Source organism: Metopolophium dirhodum, chromosome 8 (genome assembly GCF_019925205.1).
Source record: "Metopolophium dirhodum isolate CAU chromosome 8, ASM1992520v1, whole genome shotgun sequence".
NCBI lineage: Eukaryota > Metazoa > Arthropoda > Insecta > Hemiptera > Aphididae > Metopolophium > Metopolophium dirhodum.
In genome coordinates this window covers 4,785,787-4,805,351 of record NC_083567.1, presented here as the reverse complement: position 1 = coordinate 4,805,351, position 19,565 = coordinate 4,785,787, and the positions used below count along the sequence as shown (strand labels likewise).

General features: G+C 30.4%; 2 protein-coding genes across 4 annotated transcripts; one reads left to right on the top strand and one right to left on the bottom strand.

Moving 5' to 3' along the window:
* The first annotated feature begins 1,558 nt into the window (after positions 1 to 1,558).
* LOC132949855 (large ribosomal subunit protein eL27) lies at positions 1,559 to 6,440 on the top strand. The gene is made up of 4 exons (XM_061020941.1): positions 1,559 to 1,698; positions 2,091 to 2,322; positions 3,978 to 4,117; positions 6,337 to 6,440. Exons 2-4 carry the CDS (start codon positions 2,104 to 2,106, stop codon positions 6,383 to 6,385), a joined length of 408 nt encoding a protein of 135 aa, XP_060876924.1. The 5' UTR covers positions 1,559 to 1,698; positions 2,091 to 2,103; the 3' UTR covers positions 6,386 to 6,440.
* A 2,313-nt stretch (positions 6,441 to 8,753) lies between these two features.
* LOC132950960 (ATP-binding cassette subfamily G member 4-like) lies at positions 8,754 to 15,556 on the bottom strand. 3 transcript variants are annotated; one of them, XM_061022604.1, is made up of 12 exons: positions 14,972 to 15,556; positions 14,121 to 14,238; positions 13,850 to 14,024; positions 13,349 to 13,494; positions 13,043 to 13,284; positions 12,842 to 12,949; positions 12,655 to 12,773; positions 12,290 to 12,458; positions 12,122 to 12,222; positions 11,113 to 11,271; positions 10,851 to 11,036; positions 8,754 to 10,222 (listed from the first exon to the last, which is right to left on the bottom strand). In XM_061022604.1, the coding sequence occupies exons 1-12, from the start codon at positions 15,078 to 15,080 to the stop codon at positions 10,073 to 10,075; spliced, it is 1,782 nt and encodes a 593-aa protein (XP_060878587.1). In that variant the 5' UTR covers positions 15,081 to 15,556; the 3' UTR covers positions 8,754 to 10,072. The 3 variants fall into 3 exon arrangements, with proteins under 3 accessions (XP_060878587.1, XP_060878585.1, XP_060878586.1); XM_061022602.1 differs by having other exon boundaries at positions 13,850 to 14,039; positions 14,972 to 15,551; XM_061022603.1 differs by having other exon boundaries at positions 12,655 to 12,770; positions 13,850 to 14,039; positions 14,972 to 15,545.
* Positions 15,557 to 19,565: the final 4,009 nt, after the last annotated feature.

The window sequence follows — 19,565 nt, the reverse complement described above, 5'->3', positions numbered from 1 at the left end:
GCTTTAGCCCCCCTAAATCCCAAACGCTATTTGCGCCTATGTGGTAGCCGATATAGGTCAGCGGCGTATTTAAGAATTATTATAGGGAGGGGATGAGCCATTGAATAGCATACGTAAAAGTGGGGGCTTTCGCCCCCCACACCAAACTTTAAGGTTTTCAAAATTTGCTCACTAAATGCTGTATTGTTTATACTTCAAACACCATAAATTTTACATTGAATACCAATTAGTCATTATTTTTAGTGAATTACACAAAAACACTTTTATTATTATTAATTAGATGTAAAATAAATGATTGATTTACAATCAAAAAATATTCTTTGATTTTATACGTAGACATAAAAACATTTAAAAATATTAAAATACATATATGTATTTAAAATTTCAACAATTAGATAGTTACACAACATTTTAACTCTTAACATATTTTGAATTATTATAAATTATAATTATTTAAATAAATATGTTTTGAATATTATAGTTCAAAATTAAAAATCGCAATGTTGCAGTTTTCCATGCTCAATCGTCATAGACGTGTCTACGGTGGCAGTCTAGGGTGCCTGGGCTGCCCTTGCAATTTTTGAAAGGTGCCGGTCAACCAAGTTATAAGTCAGAAGGGTTACATTTTTTTTTTTTAATACTTGATTTTTTTGTGGGTATCGTTATAATAATTATCATTTACTTACAAAGTTTGATTTCCTGACTTCCGAAATCGGAAAAACCTACTATAAAGACTTGAGACAGACGACAAAGGTACGGTACGCTTCTATAGGTATTATTGATAATTATTATTATTGTTGTATTATTTTTGATTTGTAGCTAGGTGGTGTAATCCAAGGCTGTAGATGAATAATATTTCTGAAGTTACTGTAGATTATTATTGTAAATAGATAATTTAGACATTTTAAATTATATAAATTTTTCATTGTGGTTGGATGGGGGGGGGGGGGCTTAAAAAAATACGTATAGGTAGGTCTTTTTTCAGTTCACTAATAAGGTAACACCGGTTATTAGCTAGGCTGCCCCAGCCGATGAAGTCTAGTCACGCTTATGTCAATCGTGTAGGTTGTCTTTTGTATTTCTATATCCTTTCAAACACCGACAAATTTGCTCAATAGTTGTAGGGGGTGGGGGAAGGAGGCTAAAGCCCTATTATAATCATAAGAAAAAGCTAAAAAAAAAAATATAGGAAATGTTTGGGACCTTAGCCACATCGGTTAATAATTATCAATAATTATTAAGCTTATCGCACAACGCAGTTGGCCTAACTAGAACATTTCACGGATGAACACCGGTGTTGAGTCTCGAGTGATGACTGTTGAGAAATAAGAACAAAATATAAACTAAAAATGATCTGTTCGTTCTATTACCACAGATTATAATACAATCTGTGCTATTATAGTGTAATATAATGGGACGTAGCACGTCAGTATGAAAATCAAACATTGGCGCCTGGCGGTGAGCGAGCGAGTTCTCATGGACGAGAAAACCAAATGCCCGAGCACCATATGATTGTCGGCCCGCGTGCGTCGTTTCTTCCAGGCACACCAGGCGGAGTCCGCGACTCGCGACTGTCACGAGTCGGTGAAACACTGAAACTGGCGCTCCGCTCGTAACCTCAAAATCCTGTTGAAAACAAATAGTTCTCTCTTTTGGCGTTCGTAGCCTGCCCTCGTGTAAGAATCGCGTAGTCTTGTGGTAAGTAATTTCGAATTATTTTAATTATTAGACGGCAAATGCATTGCCTTTGAGTACGCGTTCGTGTCAACCGTGCCACAATCGAGGCGCGCCGTGAACGAAATCCACGAAAGACGGATTTATCGTCGCCGGAATGGTCGTCTGTCGAATTTCCGACGTCGTCGTAAACGTGCCACGAAATGAGTAACCTCGGACTATTTTTCCAGCAACAGTTGGACCCGACTTCGGTGTTCGCTATTGTTGAAATAGTTTCCGGTGGCGTTAAATGTGGAGTAGATTTTCCCCGGATGCCTTTCGCACATTTTGTTCACGACGTCGTTGCCTTTTCGTGCACGTTATGATGTGCGACGCTTTTGACGTATTTATACTAATGTTATATTGTGTGATTTCAGCAAAAGCGGCACAATGGGTAAAATTATGAAATCTGGTAAAATCGTGCTGGTGTTATCTGGTAGATACGCCGGCCGAAAAGCTGTCATAATGAAGACCTACGATGAAGGTACAGCGGAAAGACAATATGGTCACGCACTGGTGGCCGGTATAGATCGTTACCCTCGGAAAGTCACCAAACGCATGTCACAGGAAAAACTAAAAAAACGATCCAAAATCAAACCTTTCCTGAAAGTAAGACTAATTGTTGTTTGACACATTACAAAACCGTTACGTCGTACCCGTGTGTATGACTATCATTTTTTTTTAAGTTCATAGCTTCAGTTTAAATGAGAATAGTTTCTATATAAATTCCATTTTTAAGAAGACATTACACTCGAGTACACTGTACCCACATGACGTGTTGTCTATTAAACTAACTTCCAACATAACTAATTTACATTCAGCCAAACCGTTATTTGTTCTGTTGAGGCTTTGACATCAACATTTACCTATTGCAAAGCGTTAAGGTAAAAACACCTGTTTGTGTACGATATTTAAGTTCTTAAGCAAGTTTTATATGACCATATATACATTTCTCTATTTTACATGCTCTTAACTTGTGTAACAAACCATGTTAAAACATAGATATTGATCTTACCTTTGAGTTAAGATAATAGGTCAATTCACTAAAGCCAGGGCGCATTTGTTGCTGACATTCGATTCACATTGCGTTACCTCATGACCTATGATGGAAGATAGAAAACATTTATTTCCTTTAAATGTACTCTAATGGTCTGGACACGCGGTTTAAAATTAAAACTAAACATAAAATTGATTCTACTGGATATGAATTTCAAATGTTTTAGTTTATAAGGCACAGACATCAATCACCATGTGGGTGTAACGTTCTAAGTGTTAACAAATTACAGATTTTATTTTTATTTAGTGTATCATTTCTTTTAAATTAACAGATTAATTACACGCTGTCACTTTAATTTCTTCGCCACATTATACCTGGCATGGCATTTTATAATTATATTATTTATTTACTTATCCGTCTGCGTTGTGATAATTTCATAGAAGTCAATTCTTGACAGTTCAGTTTTCAAACTCTTTACCTAGGTAATAAAAATTATTAAAATCTATTTTTTTAATTTGTTTTGAAATTTTATTGAATGTTTTATTAGGTACCTAACCTTAGTAGCTTTTTAAACAATTAAGTTTTACGGGTATAAAATTATATGAAAGAACCTTCAAAGTTCAGATTCATAATTTAGGCTTGACTTAGACTTGACAATAATGGGTACATCCAACTAAGTCGATTTAAGGTTCATTTACATGGTCATAAGATATAAAAATAGATCATGTAGTTTTTCAATAGTTAATACATATGGACGGTGCGTGGTAAAAGGGAATAAGTCAATTTTTATAAATAAAAATGTTTTGTTTTGTAGGTAATTTTACGCTGAGTCGACTGGTGACACTGAAATTTGGATACCTCATTCTTAACAACATTGTGAAGAAAAATAGACAAATTGCAGTGTCACCAGTCGAACCAGCGTAAAATTACCTACAAAACAAAAAATATATTTTTATTTATAAAAATTGACTTATTCCCTTTTACCCGTGCGCCGTCCATATTAATTTATCAGCTAAAACACTTGAGTTATTCTATCCTGTATATATTTATAAAGTTTAATCTCCTCATAGACTTATTCGATTCTTAATGATGATTTAACAAGCATATGTCTGACATATTTTGATGACATAAAAACCTGATAAGAATTATGAAGTGTATTTTAATATTTATGAAATAAAAATCATTTTCAAATTGGTATTGGCTAAAAATAATTGTGTTAAAATAATGTTTATGTTACTGCATGTATTAATTTCTATATTATTTTCAGGTGCTCAATTACAACCACCTTATGCCAACTAGATACTCCGTACAAGATGTAACAGTAGACAAGGTTTCACCTAAAGATTTAAAAGATCCAATGATTAAAAAGAAATACCGTTTCCAGACCCGAGTTAAATTTGAAGAGAAGTAAGATTAATATTTTTATTATATGTTAAATCTAAGTTATATTGAACAAATTGCATGATAAAGTAATACTATGCGTTATAAAGTTTAAACAACCATTAGGGCTGTTTTAGCATTGGGATTTCTTATCCAATGTGCAGTGTAAAACATAACTACTGAATACTACTGTATGACAGATAAACCACTATCCATTGTTACTTATATAGATTTATTTCCCTTAATTCGATACCTCATTCGAAATATGGTCATTTATTGCAGTTATAGTCTAGATGTGAATACCGTTTATTTTTAAAATACACTATGTTTAATAGTTGCTAATGACGTCTGCGAGACTGTTTGGGGTACCATTAGATAGCTATTAACTTAAATCATATGCTATGGGTGTAGCCATAGCCTATTCACCTTTGTAAACAATTTGAAGCGCATATTAGCGACAAGTCTGATTGAGATGTGTTAATTGCGCACATGCAAGTATATTTGTAGCATATTTATCATTCATTATCACTAGTTGTCACTCACGAATTCCCAAGGAGAATTCAGTTATTGGCATAACTATGGGACGAGTATACACACGCATGCGCTAATAGCACGTCTCAACAAGAAACACATCACATATGTGCTTCAAATATCGGGACATTGTTCCATCCATAATATATAATCAAATTTAATTATAAGTTCATGATAACAACTTTTCTCTTTAGAGATAGAATATAACTTTTTTTTATCTACAGTATATGTTAAACACAATATATATTTATATAGTCAGTGTCAGATGAACCGGCGGTGTGAACCTGTTGTAGGAATCCTGTTGTTTTTGTGTGTGAATTTTACCTAAAATATATTGTCAATTGCTTAGCATTGGCTGGGGGGGGGGTTACCAACTACTCATTTTGTTTGATGATAATTAAGTAGTGTAGATATTGTGGTTTCGCACCTACAACAGCCATTTAATGCTTGTTGTCGTGCCTCTTAGATACAAATTTTAAAGAACAAACAGTCAGTCTTATACTATACTTGTCTTCAAAAACTATCTACTAACATCATACTCGTGACTATACTCTGTTCGCCGAGAGAACATGCCGGTTCTGCGCATGCAGGCTGACGGCTGCTCGTTCGCTGAGGCTCTATTTCCCCCTCCAAGATTCACAACGACAATAGGCTAGTGACGCCAGTCGGCAGCTATGGGTGAGTGATGCGAGAGGATGCACAAAACGAACTTATTTTTTGCATATTATCTCGGCGAACAGAGTATAGTGTTGTTTCAGTCTTACCAATGCATGACATGCTAAAATGTTCATTCAGCCTTTTCAATTTTGTGTGGTTAGCTTAAATATCAAATTGAGTTGACCTATTATCAACCTTGGATCAAAACATGATCTGTTCTATCGTTGAATTTTTACGATAATTAAATTTTTAATCAAGTTTTAAGTATAGCAAATATTAATATTTAAAAATTCCAATTACTAGCTTAAAATTGTAGATAATGTAAAAAACCATTATGTTTGATAGTAGTATATAATATAGTAAATTCACTTAAATATTATAGCGAACAACACAAAATTGGAACTGCTGAACACTATATTGTCAATTTTTTAAGATAGAAGTGAGACATGCCACGACTGTAACATCATCTTAATATATTCCAAATTCTAAAATATGTGTAAAGTTGTAATCATAAAAATTCAATACTAAAGCTTCTGACAAAATACAGTTAAAATTATTCTTTTGGTATACCTGATTGTTATGTAAATGATACCTTAATTTGAATAATACAATCACAATGAATGAAACACCGAGAGATGTTTGTACTATATCTACATATGTAAGACAGGAAAAAAATATGTGCATTATAAATATAATCTTAAATATTGAATACTTATTATGTACCTATACAAAATCTTTAAAAAGGTCTCCATAATCATTTAAATTTTCCTCTGAATGTGATTATAAAACAATCTGCTTACATAAGATATAATATAATATCTTATATATATTTTAATCTACTGTTGCAATAACTGCATTATAAATCCAGATATAATTAATATGATAATGCATTATTATATTAATATAATATAGATGGTTACATGGCAGAAGGGTCCAGGAGACTAAATACGTAGAGAAACGTCACTTAGCTCCTTCTGCCATGTAACCATTGATATAATATTTTATATTTTGTAACAATCAACACTTGTAATTTCTAATTATATTTATTTTGTTTACAGATTCAAGTCTGGAAAGAACAAATGGTTCTTCCAAAAGTTAAGGTTCTAGTTGACATCATGTAAGATTTATCATTTTATTGGATAATAAAAAAAAAAAAAATCTTAATCATTGTGTTATTATTTAATAAATTAAACCAACTTTACATGATTCGGAGTGGTAATGCATATCATTAGATTAAGTTTTGCCAAGATAATATGAACAAAACCACTACTTTTTCAACTTAGTATTGAGGAAATCATCTTTGTGTATAGCGCACTTCTGATTCAAATAATTCGTTTTTTTTTTTTTAAAAAAATGTAAGTGCATTGTAATTTTTAACTTTTATCTATTATATTAACGAAACTAATAATCTGAATGGCTAGTGTCGTTTTTGTTTTATTTTACATTTCAAATAAATTTAGAAAACTGTTAGCACTAACCTCAAATCCAGACAGTTTTATTTAAATGATTGTTTAATATATAATACATAATGTCAAGGTGGAACAAATTTTACAAAACAATGTTGATTTTACCTTAATTGGTTTTATTTTACTACAATATTGACTATCATAATCATTTTTGAAAATTTGAAAACGACTACCACCAGCCACATCAACTCTTTGAAAAGTGGGGATTTTGGCAGTTTTGTTATTATTGATTATTTATGATTTAGGTGCTGTTAAATCTCCATTTCTAGAAAGTACATAGATTAGTATATTTTGTACATTTTAAAGCTGTTGAAAGCTGGTCGTTTAGTGAATTTAAACCAAGCGGAAAAAACTATATACTGCCAAAAGTCCAAGGTTAGGTTATATAAGAAATTTAGTTTAGTAAAAGTAAAAGTGAATTATAAAAAAAAAGAAAATTTATTTGGTACTTCCTAATTAAACGATACAAGAAATCCAAAATCCATTTCCCGCATAACCTAAAATAAAGAATTTGAATGTTTCGAAAATTAAGATCGGGCTTTTGGTACTATGTAAAGTTTTCTTCCATTTAGCGGACTTGTTAATTTTTTTTTATCGCAAATTAAAGTGCTGTGTAATTGTAAGTATGTACGTTAATGATTTAAAACTATCTTAGCTGTAGTTGCATACCTTTTATTAATTACATAAAGCGTTTGGGGAACTCTCGTACACTATTGATCAGTCACTACACACATCAATCAGTGGATATGAATATTGCCTAAATCCGATTATAAATAATCCCTTAAAAATGGATCGCTTTCAATAGCCTTAACAAAACTGACGATTCTGTAACGTGTACCAATTGCATTTAACAATATCATTAACTTTTAATGCTTGTGAACGAAATGCAATAGGTCATTAAATGTTTATGTATATTAAATTACAGGCTTCGTGTTTTCTTCAAATTTAACTTACTTAATATGTTACTGACAATAATGAAATTGCCCGTTTTATGTACCAATTGATGTTACTTTCTAGTAATTTTTGACAACACCTTAAAATTAAATATGTAGGAAATTATATTATTATTATTTCTAAAAATATTTATGTTGACTAGACATGATCAATGGGTGATGTTCTTTTAGGCAATATGATAATAAACTGTAAACATTCTTTTCTTACATTTAAATCATCATTCAAGTTTATTTTTATATTGTAAACTGCTAGACATTAGGCCATTTTATTATTACCCACACAACAGGCATACCAATTAATATTATTACTTCGTTTAATTTTGCAATTATATTTTAGAAGTCCCTGTGACCAACGAATGGTGATACCATCTAAACATACTGCTTCCTAAAGAGCTCTCCATGCTATAAATGCATGAGTCAAGCATAGAAACATTAGGAATGTTCACTAAACTCTTACTGCCTATGTAATATCGCTTACGACAATTCATATAATTCCTAGGCAATGTTTATAATATAGAAAATCTTAAAAAACTATGGCAATGTTCCGAATAGCATTCTTCTTTGGAATACAAAATTAAAAACGTAAGTAGTCATTCAAAAATGTAATGGCGTTACACGGGGGTTTCGTTTTCTTAAATAATATTCTTGATTGGGAAAAGATCACGGTTGTAGATAATATACTGGCTAAACAACTTCTATATTAAATTGCTTATAACACATGGACCATTCAATTTGTTTTGCGATAAGGACTATGGTTGCTTAAGTCAACATTTCAAAAATATCACACAAGGAGCGCTCAGTTGTAGTTCTTCATTCTTGTAATGAAATTATGAGTCCATTTATTTCATAGAGTTGTGCAACCAATATATCTACGACCGTTGTAAAGATGAATAATGTTCTAAATATAAATGTGCTTTCATATATTTCTGTTATAGTTTTGATATAAATGGTTTTTATTTGAAATTGTGCAGTGTAGGATATAAGTCGCATTAAAAATGTATATTATATACATAAAATTGAAATATAATATTTTCAAGAAAATTCATTTAAAACGAGTGACAAAAAAACATTTGTATATAATTAAAAATATTTCAGTATAAACTATAAGGTAACCTTGGCACACTTATTAAAATATGTTTAATAGCAGAGTAATGTTAGTTTTGTGCTACAGTCAAATATAACATAAACAACATTTAACAATTATTATTTTGAAAATGAAAAATAATTTACAGTATATGAATAGTTCGATCACAATAAAAGACACTAATAGTAGTATTCATTTGAGCAAAATAATATATTATGGAATAATAAAATTAAATACATGTTTATAAATTTGTTGGCTTTGAGATCAGAAATCAAGTGATTTCATGTTACAATGAAGTGGGTCCTGGGTACTAACTTTACAGATATCATAAATAAAACTTAAATTAAAAAAAATTTACAAATTTATTTTTAAGCACTCAATCAGATCAATTAACAAAGAAAAAATTATAATAATATAATAATAATTAATCAAAAAAAAACACCAAATATCTAATACAATAAACATTTTTTTTGGTAGTATTAAACCACATTCAGACCAAATCAACATAATCACTGTAAACATTAGGTTAATTTTTTTTTATTGGTAATTTTCGTAAGCCACATTTTTTTTTAAACACCTGTTCCAATTAAAATTGACTTTTAGTCTGAATGTGCTTTCAAACTATACCTGTGACCTATACAGAAAAACGATGACGATCCTAAATAAAAATTACGATTAAGATTTAATTTTGATTTTGGGCATCATTTTAATTTATTATTTATCTGAAAACTGTGATCACCTGTAATGAGAAATTTTGAGTAGATTTTCGGATGGTATAGAGTACCGAATTGTCGGGACATGCCCAACCATTAATATTTCAAGAATATTTGGATTTTCAACGTCGTACTGTATACCAAATTAACTTTAAATACATAACAATAATCTATCTTATAAACCACAACAGTTGCACAATGAGAAGCTATAATTAGGGAAGCAAAATTATTTTTAAAAACTTATATGAACTTGAATATTAACTGTAATGTTTTTATAAAAAAGCAAAATCATTAAATAAAAACTTTTTCCTTCAAGGTCAATATGGGTTTCATCTCTGTAGCTCCTCCTCATGGTTGTGTTACTGTACCTAACATCCACGGCTATAGCCGTGCTTACAACAGTCTTAATAAATATAAATACTGTATTATTATTTTCAATCATCCGACTTAGCAGATATGCAATTATTTAACTATAAAAATATATTCTATGCAGACAAAATAGATTTTTTTTAACAATACCAACACTTACTAATAACTAGTAATAAATATTAGTCATATAACATTATAAATTATTTTCATCAGGAAAGTTTATGTTTTAAAACAACATAAGTACAAATTTTAAGGAATAAAAATACAGCAGTGATGTATCCAACGCTAGTCCAAAATATGTTATCACTCATATTTACATCCTTGAGAACTAATTCTGGTGAGCCATTATAACAATAAATCTACAAAAAAATAAATATATTTCCTTGGTTAAAACTTATGTTTCTTTATACTTATCCTAAATGCATAATAAAATATTAAATTATATAAAACGTAATTTGGTTAGGTCAAAAATATAATATAATAATTAAAAAATAATTAAGATTTTTTGAAACACAATAATCTTCAATTATTTAATGTATTCGATTATTGTTTGATTAAAAGGATGGTCCAAGTCTAAAACCTAGTTTACTGACTCTGTTTCTCGTAGAATACATAAAAATGTTAAAAAACTTTACCATCAATTGTAATAGAACTAAAATATGTAACACATATCATAGTTTTTAAAAATTGTTACGTTCAAAAAAATCTAAATTTATATATTAAATAATTGACCGTTCAAAGTAATTAAAATCTGATCGTAAAATGTAATTTAATTTATATGGGAGATATCTCTAAAATCCTATCCAGTTTTGAACTTTCATTATAAGTAGTATTAAATTATATTGCACAATGCACATAATATAATCATAACTTATTGAAAAAGTTTTTGTTAGTGTAACCTTCTTTAGGTGTACAAATATATTCAATGCTTTAATCAATTAAATAAAAAAAAAATTTAACTACTACATTTATAAATATCTAACTTACTTCTGGACATGGCAATGCAGATCGTTTGAAACCATATATAGCATGTAAAATACCTTGCATTGAATGTTTCAACATAGAAACATCATAAATCCAACTATATATTTTTGGTGTGTCATTGATACGTAACATAATGCCCGCAAATATTGTCATTGGTAAAATAATTGAAGATATAACAATAGTATTTATCTTCAAACAAAATGGTATACATAATTATTTACGGATTTATTTTAAATGTCAATTTTTTATATAAAAATTAACTTACAAGGAAATTCTTAAACAAAATTGCGACCAACATTCCTGTTGCTTGAGACATCAAGCCAGTTACAATCAACATTAAAAAAACCATTGAAAATCTGAATAATTCAAATGGTTGTCCAGTCATTAAATAGATTACGATACAAAATAAACCTGTGGATATAATCTAAAACAAATAAAAAATAAAATATTTTTATAAGCTATAAATATGCCAGATGCCTCCATACTTTATGCTGTCCTTTTACTTTTTAGGAATGCGAAATATTTAATATGTTTGAAACAAAATACCAGAACCAAATATTGTTGTGTAAAGACAGAAGGCACCTATAATATTTATTATTTGCCTACAGTAGAAACCACAGAAAAGAATAAAATGATAAAATATTAACGTGTTGAGACTATATTTGTATATTTTTAAAATTGATAATTTTTTATGATTTACAATGATTTTCTTTGAGGTATTCTGAAATTCTTTAACTGTCTAATATCAGTAACTAAAATATTATTTTATTTTTAATATTAGTTTTTTTTAAATAGAGTACATTTGGTAGAGGTTTCTATGCTTTTATTCAATAGCATAATGTAATAACAATTCTTGTATATTATGTCATTATACTAGATACCTATATTATACTATTTTACCTAGTAATTATTATTTGAAAAATTAATGATGTGATTGTTTTAAATTTGTTTCCTCTTACTAAACCCTATTTTTATTATTATTATTTTTTATGCTTAATGTATTACATTACAACAATTACGATAAAGAGTACTCAAATTTCAAAACAAAATTAAAAAACCTTCAACAGAATAGATTTTTCTGTAATTAATACCAATTACCTATTCAACAATACTAATTATAATAAGTATACAATATGTAAACAGCAATGTACATTATGATAAAATATATATACATACAGTTGATTACCTTTCCAAATTAAAATTTTTGTTAAAATGTACAACAGTACAAAGTTTTACTCTAATAATTAATATACATAAAATAATGATTTACAAACCTGTAAAGGTAGATCCATTAATGTCACACACGTGTAATATGAACGAAGTGAATACCATTGGTTGAAATATTCTAATCGCATAAGTACCAACTCCATTGGAACTAAAATATAAATATTATACATAGACAATTTAATTATTTACGCATTATAAAGTAAAATGACACTCACATTTTATAGACATTGAGTAGGCAGATAAGTAAACAATGGCCATCATACTGAAGTATAACATTATTACATTATCACGTGTGAACGAACCACTTTTTCCAATATTTAAATATACTGAACCAAACAGAAAACTCATTAAAAGAGGTACAAATATTCTTACTCTGATGAAGTCCTACAAAAATATAAGAAACAAATATGATTTAATATAATTGTGTATGATGTATAATATATTATTATGTAGGTATAGAGACATCAATCAAAATATATTATTCAATTAATAACTAAATTAATACAAAAATGTAATCATTTGTTTTATTCTTTAGCCTTTTTGACTAGAATACCTCTTATTAAAGATGTAAAATACAAACACTGTCTCTAGATGAGATGATTAACGTTCTATTAATAAGTATTCGAAGTTCATTGAAAAACTTTGAGATGCATTTATGTTGTGAATAATTAGAACGATGGTTTTGCGTTTGAACACCTGCTATGCATAAAATAATATATTAAATATTAATGTATGACAAAATAACAATACAATATTTTTTCACTCACAGTTTTCAATACTTTTGTCATTGTTCCAGTCATTTGATTTTCCGTTATTAATATATTTGACAAGCGTTTCGTTGTGATCACCATATTCACCAGAACTCACTTCAATGACTAGTTAGAAGGCAAGTTAAAAATTTTAAATGCTGTCAATAATATTGTTGTACATAGTAAGATATACTAGAACAGCAGGAAAGTTTAACTTACCGAAATCTGCAGGATTATGATGTAAGGGACACTGGAGACCAACAGATGATAAATAACTTATAAGACTTGACGACTGTCCACGGTAAATGCACTGACCAGTGGGTGATAATATGTATAACGCATTAAACATTTCCAATTGGGAAGCAGATGCCTGATGAATAGTGCATATAATTGTCTTACCACAATTGGCAAGGTCTCTTAGCATAGACACCACATAATTTGCGGACACCACATCTAAACCTCTAAACAAAATAAAGTATAATATTAGTAACGATTTACATCAATAAATAATGTACTAGTATTTACGTTGTTGGTTCATCGAAAAACATCACTTTTGGATTACGTATCAATTCTACAGCAATAGACAGTCGTCGACGCTCGCCCCCAGATAATTTTCCTGCCAAAGTGTTTTCTTTTTCTGACAACTTCAAATTATCTAATATTCTTTTGATCTGAAAATAAATTAAACATTATCACTCTTGCAAAATAGCAAATGTAATCTAAACATAAGTTTTTAACTGTTTTATAAAAACAAATTAAGTACTTAAAGAAGTCTTAACTTTAGCAACCTATAATCACGATTTTATATTTTAATTCTTATTTATTGATATTATGAACTTCAAAATCTTATCCTATCTTGTTAGATGCCTATACATTTTTCTATTTAATTTTTACTATTTCTAATTTCCATATATCTTTAAATTATCAAATAGATATATTTCATAATTCATAGTATGACAAACTAAAATAATCGTAGTTTTTCATAATGTTTATATAGGTAATTAAATATTAATTTTAATTTCTTACTAAGATTTTATGATAGACATCAAGTTGTATGGTACAGTTTCTAAGTTTAGAAGCTATTTCCATTGATTCCAATACGGTAAGGTGAGGTTGTAAATTATCATCTTGCATTATATAACTCAATTGTTTCATGAATTGTTTTCGATTGCGAGGCTGTCCGTTAATAATTACATCTCCTCTGTAACCACATGTCCTATGAATACATTTGTAAAAATAAATAAATAATGTAAGTACCCAATACTTAATAAATAATAATAAATATGTTTTATCGTACTTGTAACCAGAAATGAAATTCAACAGCGAAGACTTGCCAGATCCAGAACATCCAATTATGGCACACGCTTGTTTCTTATGGAATGTGCCGCTGACATTTTTTAAAATCTGTTTTTTCTCTGAAACAAACACGGAAATTGTTTTAATGTTTATTTATTTTCTCGGGAGATTGACCTCTGGCATTAAAACTATGGATGACAGAGCACAGATAAGGTTATATATGTATCACAAAATAGAGAAAAAATTACTCAGTAGTATACATTCCATTGGGTGGGAGGGAAGGGGGTTGATACAACCCTCAAGTTGTTTTTTACATAAACTATTTTAAATTGCTGTCGAAAGATTGAGTGGAGCTAAAATTAGTCAAATTAAAAAAATCGTTTTTATTTTTATAATTGAATACCTAATTATTTATCACGTGATTATTAATTTATTGTTAGGTACAGCTGTAGGAGGGTAATCAAATGCATATTTTTTATAGCAGAACAATATAATTACAACAAATTATTACGATTAAAATAATTAATATTGTACAGTTAATTCGGTCTTTGGACGACATCGTTCAGAAGACCTTGGGACAACGTTGGCCAACACACCACCTTGAACATCGTTAATTTTTCTTAGAATTTACAGGTAACTATAATGTACCAGCCGGTAAACACCACACCGCGGATTACCACAGCAACAGCACCGTATCCGGATAATATTTTGGAAATCTCTAGGCACACAACAATATTATCCAACGATGCGACTCATGAGATTACGATACAACAATAGGTCCTCAATATGTCATTAAAGTTAACTTTAACCCTGTGATTATATTATTATTTATGTCCGTCCGTCTGTACCTACCCGGACCGAATATCCTGCCGGGCGTCCAGACGGTAACCGCGTACGACACGTCCGAGAACTGCACGTCGATCCCTCCGCCGTCGGCCACCAACTCGTCGCGTTCGTCCATGCCGCCGTCGTCCGCGTGCAAGCATCGACTGACGAAGTGCCGAGTTCCTCCGTGCCTCGACGAGCACTCAGTACTCACGACTCGGTACGCACCGGTAGGTAGCCAATCGAGAATTCGAGTGCGGAGCCGTCGCCCGGCAGTCGACCAAGACGGCAAGACTAGAACTACTACAGCAGTACTACCGACTCGGACGCCGTCGCGCACTCGCGCGGATACTCGCTACGTAGGTATCGTCGTCGTCGTCGTTATTATTATTATTCAAATGTTGCGCGCGCACGACGAAATAAAATTTGTTTTCAATATTTTGTCATGTGCGCGCGTACGAAGAAAATATTATATTAGGTACCGCTACGAGAGGAAAAATAAAATGATCATCTCCGTCGCGACTAGGTACGCCTTACGAATATTACTATAAGAATAATACTGATTATTATAATATTATTGTTGTGCAGTGTGTGCACGCCGCGAGCAAGGCCGATGTTCGTCTCTCCGGTTTCTCGTGTTTACCGTCGTCGGTGACCGTCCAGTCGTGGCTATAATGTTATTATTATTATTATTATCATCGTCGGTCTGCAATCGTACGACGGCGAGGGCGGGAGGCGGCCGTCATCGTCGTCGTCGTGTTATAGTGGGTAGCGGATTGGTGGGTGGGCGAAGGACACACTCTACGCGCGATAAACACGCGGGTGCCGATATGGCGATATATTATTATGATAGAACGCGATGAGACGCGGAAACGTGCGACCCGGCTCTTTTTATAGCACCGACTCCAAGGCTGGCAAGGCCAGAATATGCGCGACGCGCCGATCGTAACGATCCGAAGACTTAAATATTATCACAGAATATAATAATAATGATCGTTTTAAAAAAAATGTATCCCTACAAAGTACAAATAAGTTGCTGGACCCATTTTCATTTATAATGATATTACGAAATGTTTTGTCACGATTTATTTTTAAAAGATGACATGTTCATTAAATATACCTATCACGGTATCATCTATACTTAACAAGGACCAAATTTTCAAACATTGTTGTATTTTTATGTAATTTAAAGAGTATTCTGTGCAGTGGCGTACATACGGGGGGGGGGGGGGGTCGGGTTCAAACCCCCCCCCAGGACCAAAAAAAAAAAAAAATAATGTGATATTATTGATGAATTTCTTATTATTGATCAACCGTGTATACACAAATATACGTCATAATAATATGACTATTGAGTAAACAGTAAACACTATACTTAACCAACAACGAAAAAAGATTTCATAACGAAATTATGGGTGCCGTATAATATGGTATATCAATCAAAATAGACATTATTTTGATCGTACACAGTTAGTTAGTTGCGTGCGGATATAAATACATATTAATATTGTTTTTATCTCGACCGACTCGATCAGACAACGGAGAAAAAAACCGATTTCGTTATAATCGTTGAATTTCGCGTGAGTGACAATAATACGGTGAAATGGAAGTTTTTTTTTTTTTAACTCAGTTAAGTTAATATGCATACACATAGATATAGTATATATTGTATTTTTAAGTACAGAAGTTACCTATCACATAAGTAATAAGTAATAAATAATAATTAATAAGTATTATATATTTTAGTTGTCTTTCAAACAGATATTATTTGTGTACATCATAATACGATGAGTAGGTATTTTTAATTTTAATGTTTGAACTATCAACGTGAATACTGTTAATAATAATTTTTAATGATTTATTATCACATCATAATCATTATCATTCGATTTCGATATATTTTAGGTTTTGAACTTTTGAAGGTAAAATAAATAGTAATCATGGCTGAAAAAAAACAATTGAAACTGCAATTTTTTTTTTCGAAACAACCCTCAATAATGAATTCATTGTCAAATTCATTGAATGCAACTCAAACAGTTATAAGTTCCTCTAGTGGAACTCTTAATGGTCTAGCTATGCTCTCGATCAACAAAAATGATTCAATTACTCCTGATGAAGTGCTGGTTGAACTATCCAATAAAAAAAGGAGACTAGAATTTTTATTATAAATAATTAATAATATAATATTTATAATATTCTGTACTTACTATGTGCATATTAAATAATATTTAACTGCCATGAGTTACGTAAACCTTTGTATTTGTTTTGCTATTAATTTGCCTATTAATATTTATACGTGTAATGTGTTTGATTGTTAGGAGAATGGGTAGTTGCAAAGAGAAGGTTTTAGTGCTGGTTATTTTTTTTAAACCCCCCCCCCCTCCCCCCCAGAGCAAATTTGAATGTACGCCACTGATTTTGTGAGCAGTTTGATATATACCTACCTATAAACAGTGGTGTAGCCAGGACTATGGAGTGTTTGGGGGGGGGGCGTGGTTGGTATAAATTAAACCCGGTTTTTATATAATATAAATATTAAATAATACATTTATTAGTGGAGGAATGTCAATGGGTGAGGGGTGGTAAACACGAAACCCCCCTGGCTATGCCACTGCCTATAAATAAATAATATAATTTAAATATCAAATAGCTGTAATATTTTACTCGTGTAAAAATGAATTAAAAATATTATCATTGATTATAAATACTAGTATTTATAATCAATGATATTATTATAATTATAACAAATTATAAAATGTTACACTTACACAGATTACTGATTAACGATGATAATTGATAACTTACTATAATTATAAATTCATATTTCAAAATATATTCTGCAGATAGCCTCCGCATATTATATATTTTCCTAAGCCAAACCTATAGGTATTAGCTACTAATTATTGTCATGGATGATGGACGATTATCAGTGGAGGACTGAACTTAAATATTTCAAATGACGCATTATCATAATATTAAGTACTTACCACCACCACCATCGCGGCACATTGACCCATTATAATTTATAACAAAGTTATGATGTAAATAAAATGTGGTCGATAGAGCCACGAAGTCGGGTCTTAGCGTGTAACTCTGCGCCACAGTCACGGGGTGACACCATCCCCTATGAAAAGTTGACGCGGCTGCGTCAAAATTGAGCCCTTCAGCCCGCCACTGCTTATTAAGTGGTTAACACCTATAGAATTAATCTATATGAACATATAGCTGCATAATAGTAGCTTCATAGTACCTAGATATTAATAAACCTTATTAAACCTATTATACATGTATACTTAAAACGACATGAAATAATTAAAAACAACTATAGCACATACATATTACCTAATTACCTAGGTAATTCAAAAATATATTTAAAATATCGTTGTTTATTATTCATGAACTAGCTGACTAATACATTTAACTATTTAAGTACCTAATTTGTTTCAACATTTTTTTTTGCTTCAAACCAAAAAAGACAAAAGTAATAATGTAATAAAAAGGTCAATAGTGTTTTGTGGTAGTTTTCGCGTTTTGCCAATATAATAGTTAATAGGTAGGTAGGTAATAGTGAAATACAATATAAAAAAATAAAATAAAAAAACAGCACGTAATACGTAAGTATTGTACAGATGTACGAAGTATGTTTAATGAATGAATAGTACAGTAAACATCACGATCTAATTTTACACCACAGACAACGAAAAAAATATGTATCTTACTAGATTCACTAGATAGATTTCTTACTAGATTCTTACCAAATTCGAAAGTTGCAAGAAAAAATGCTTAGCTGCAAATTATTGCTGGGTGTTATCAATAGATAACTTCCCAATCCTATTATTCGCCGTTAATTTTATATTCTTTCCTTTATCAAATCTAATTATTGTACAAATAACTGTATATATTGTAGATGTATTTTAAATAATAAATAAATAAATAAAAAAAACTGCAAATTATAAAAATATAATGAATAATGAATATTATTTTTATAGTAGTTACTATAGGTAGTGCCCAGTGCCCATATAGGATTTATGTGGAATAAACATTCTCATAACTGATGATTTTATATTATATTTATACGTCATAAGCTAACTATTAATAAAAAGATAATTATTGTAAAATTACCAAAATAAGAATTTTCAAAAATTGTTTAAAGAAAAGAAAAAAAGCAAAAAATGTTTCAAGCCTCCAAGGTAACGGCCAACGAGGATCGATCTCACATTGTCATGTCTCTGAATAATGACTTTTTAAAAATAATATAGGTAGGTACCTAATTGATATTAGATATTCGACCCACACACCTAATTAACTTGTAATCGGTAAACCTATCATTTAAATATTGGGCGCTATGGTTTAAACAATATTAAACATCACATTTGTACTCCCTAATTAAACTTTAAACTCTAATAGTTACATAATGTTTGCACTATGTCATTATCTGTCTATCTACTCTATCTATTGACTATTGTACATTTACTATTTACATTTACATTTTTACATCTACTCGTACATTTTATAATTTCATATTTCCATTTTTATATTTTAATGGTCATGCTACTTATATTATGGTCAGATGGATATTTTCGCTGTTTTTAGAGTCACTTTCGGTTTCTATGGGTAGTAA

Bases quoted from the DNA above. Each gene is read 5' to 3' on its own strand.
- LOC132949855 (XM_061020941.1), top strand. From the start codon at position 2,104: ATGGGTAAAATTATGAAATCTGGTAAAATCGTGCTGGTGTTATCTGGT. The intron at 2,323-3,977 runs GTAAGACTAATT...TATTATTTTCAG, and splicing joins AAATCAAACCTTTCCTGAAA to GTGCTCAATTACAACCACCT. The intron at 4,118-6,336 runs GTAAGATTAATA...TTTTGTTTACAG, and splicing joins CGAGTTAAATTTGAAGAGAA to ATTCAAGTCTGGAAAGAACA.
- LOC132950960 (XM_061022602.1), bottom strand. From the start codon at position 15,080: ATGGACGAACGCGACGAGTTGGTGGCCGACGGCGGAGGGATCGACGTG. The intron at 12,774-12,841 runs GTGAGTGAAAAA...TTTTATGCATAG, and splicing joins TGACAAAAGTATTGAAAACT to CAGGTGTTCAAACGCAAAAC. The intron at 12,459-12,654 runs GTTTGTATTTTA...ATATTTTTGTAG, and splicing joins TCATCTCATCTAGAGACAGT to GACTTCATCAGAGTAAGAAT.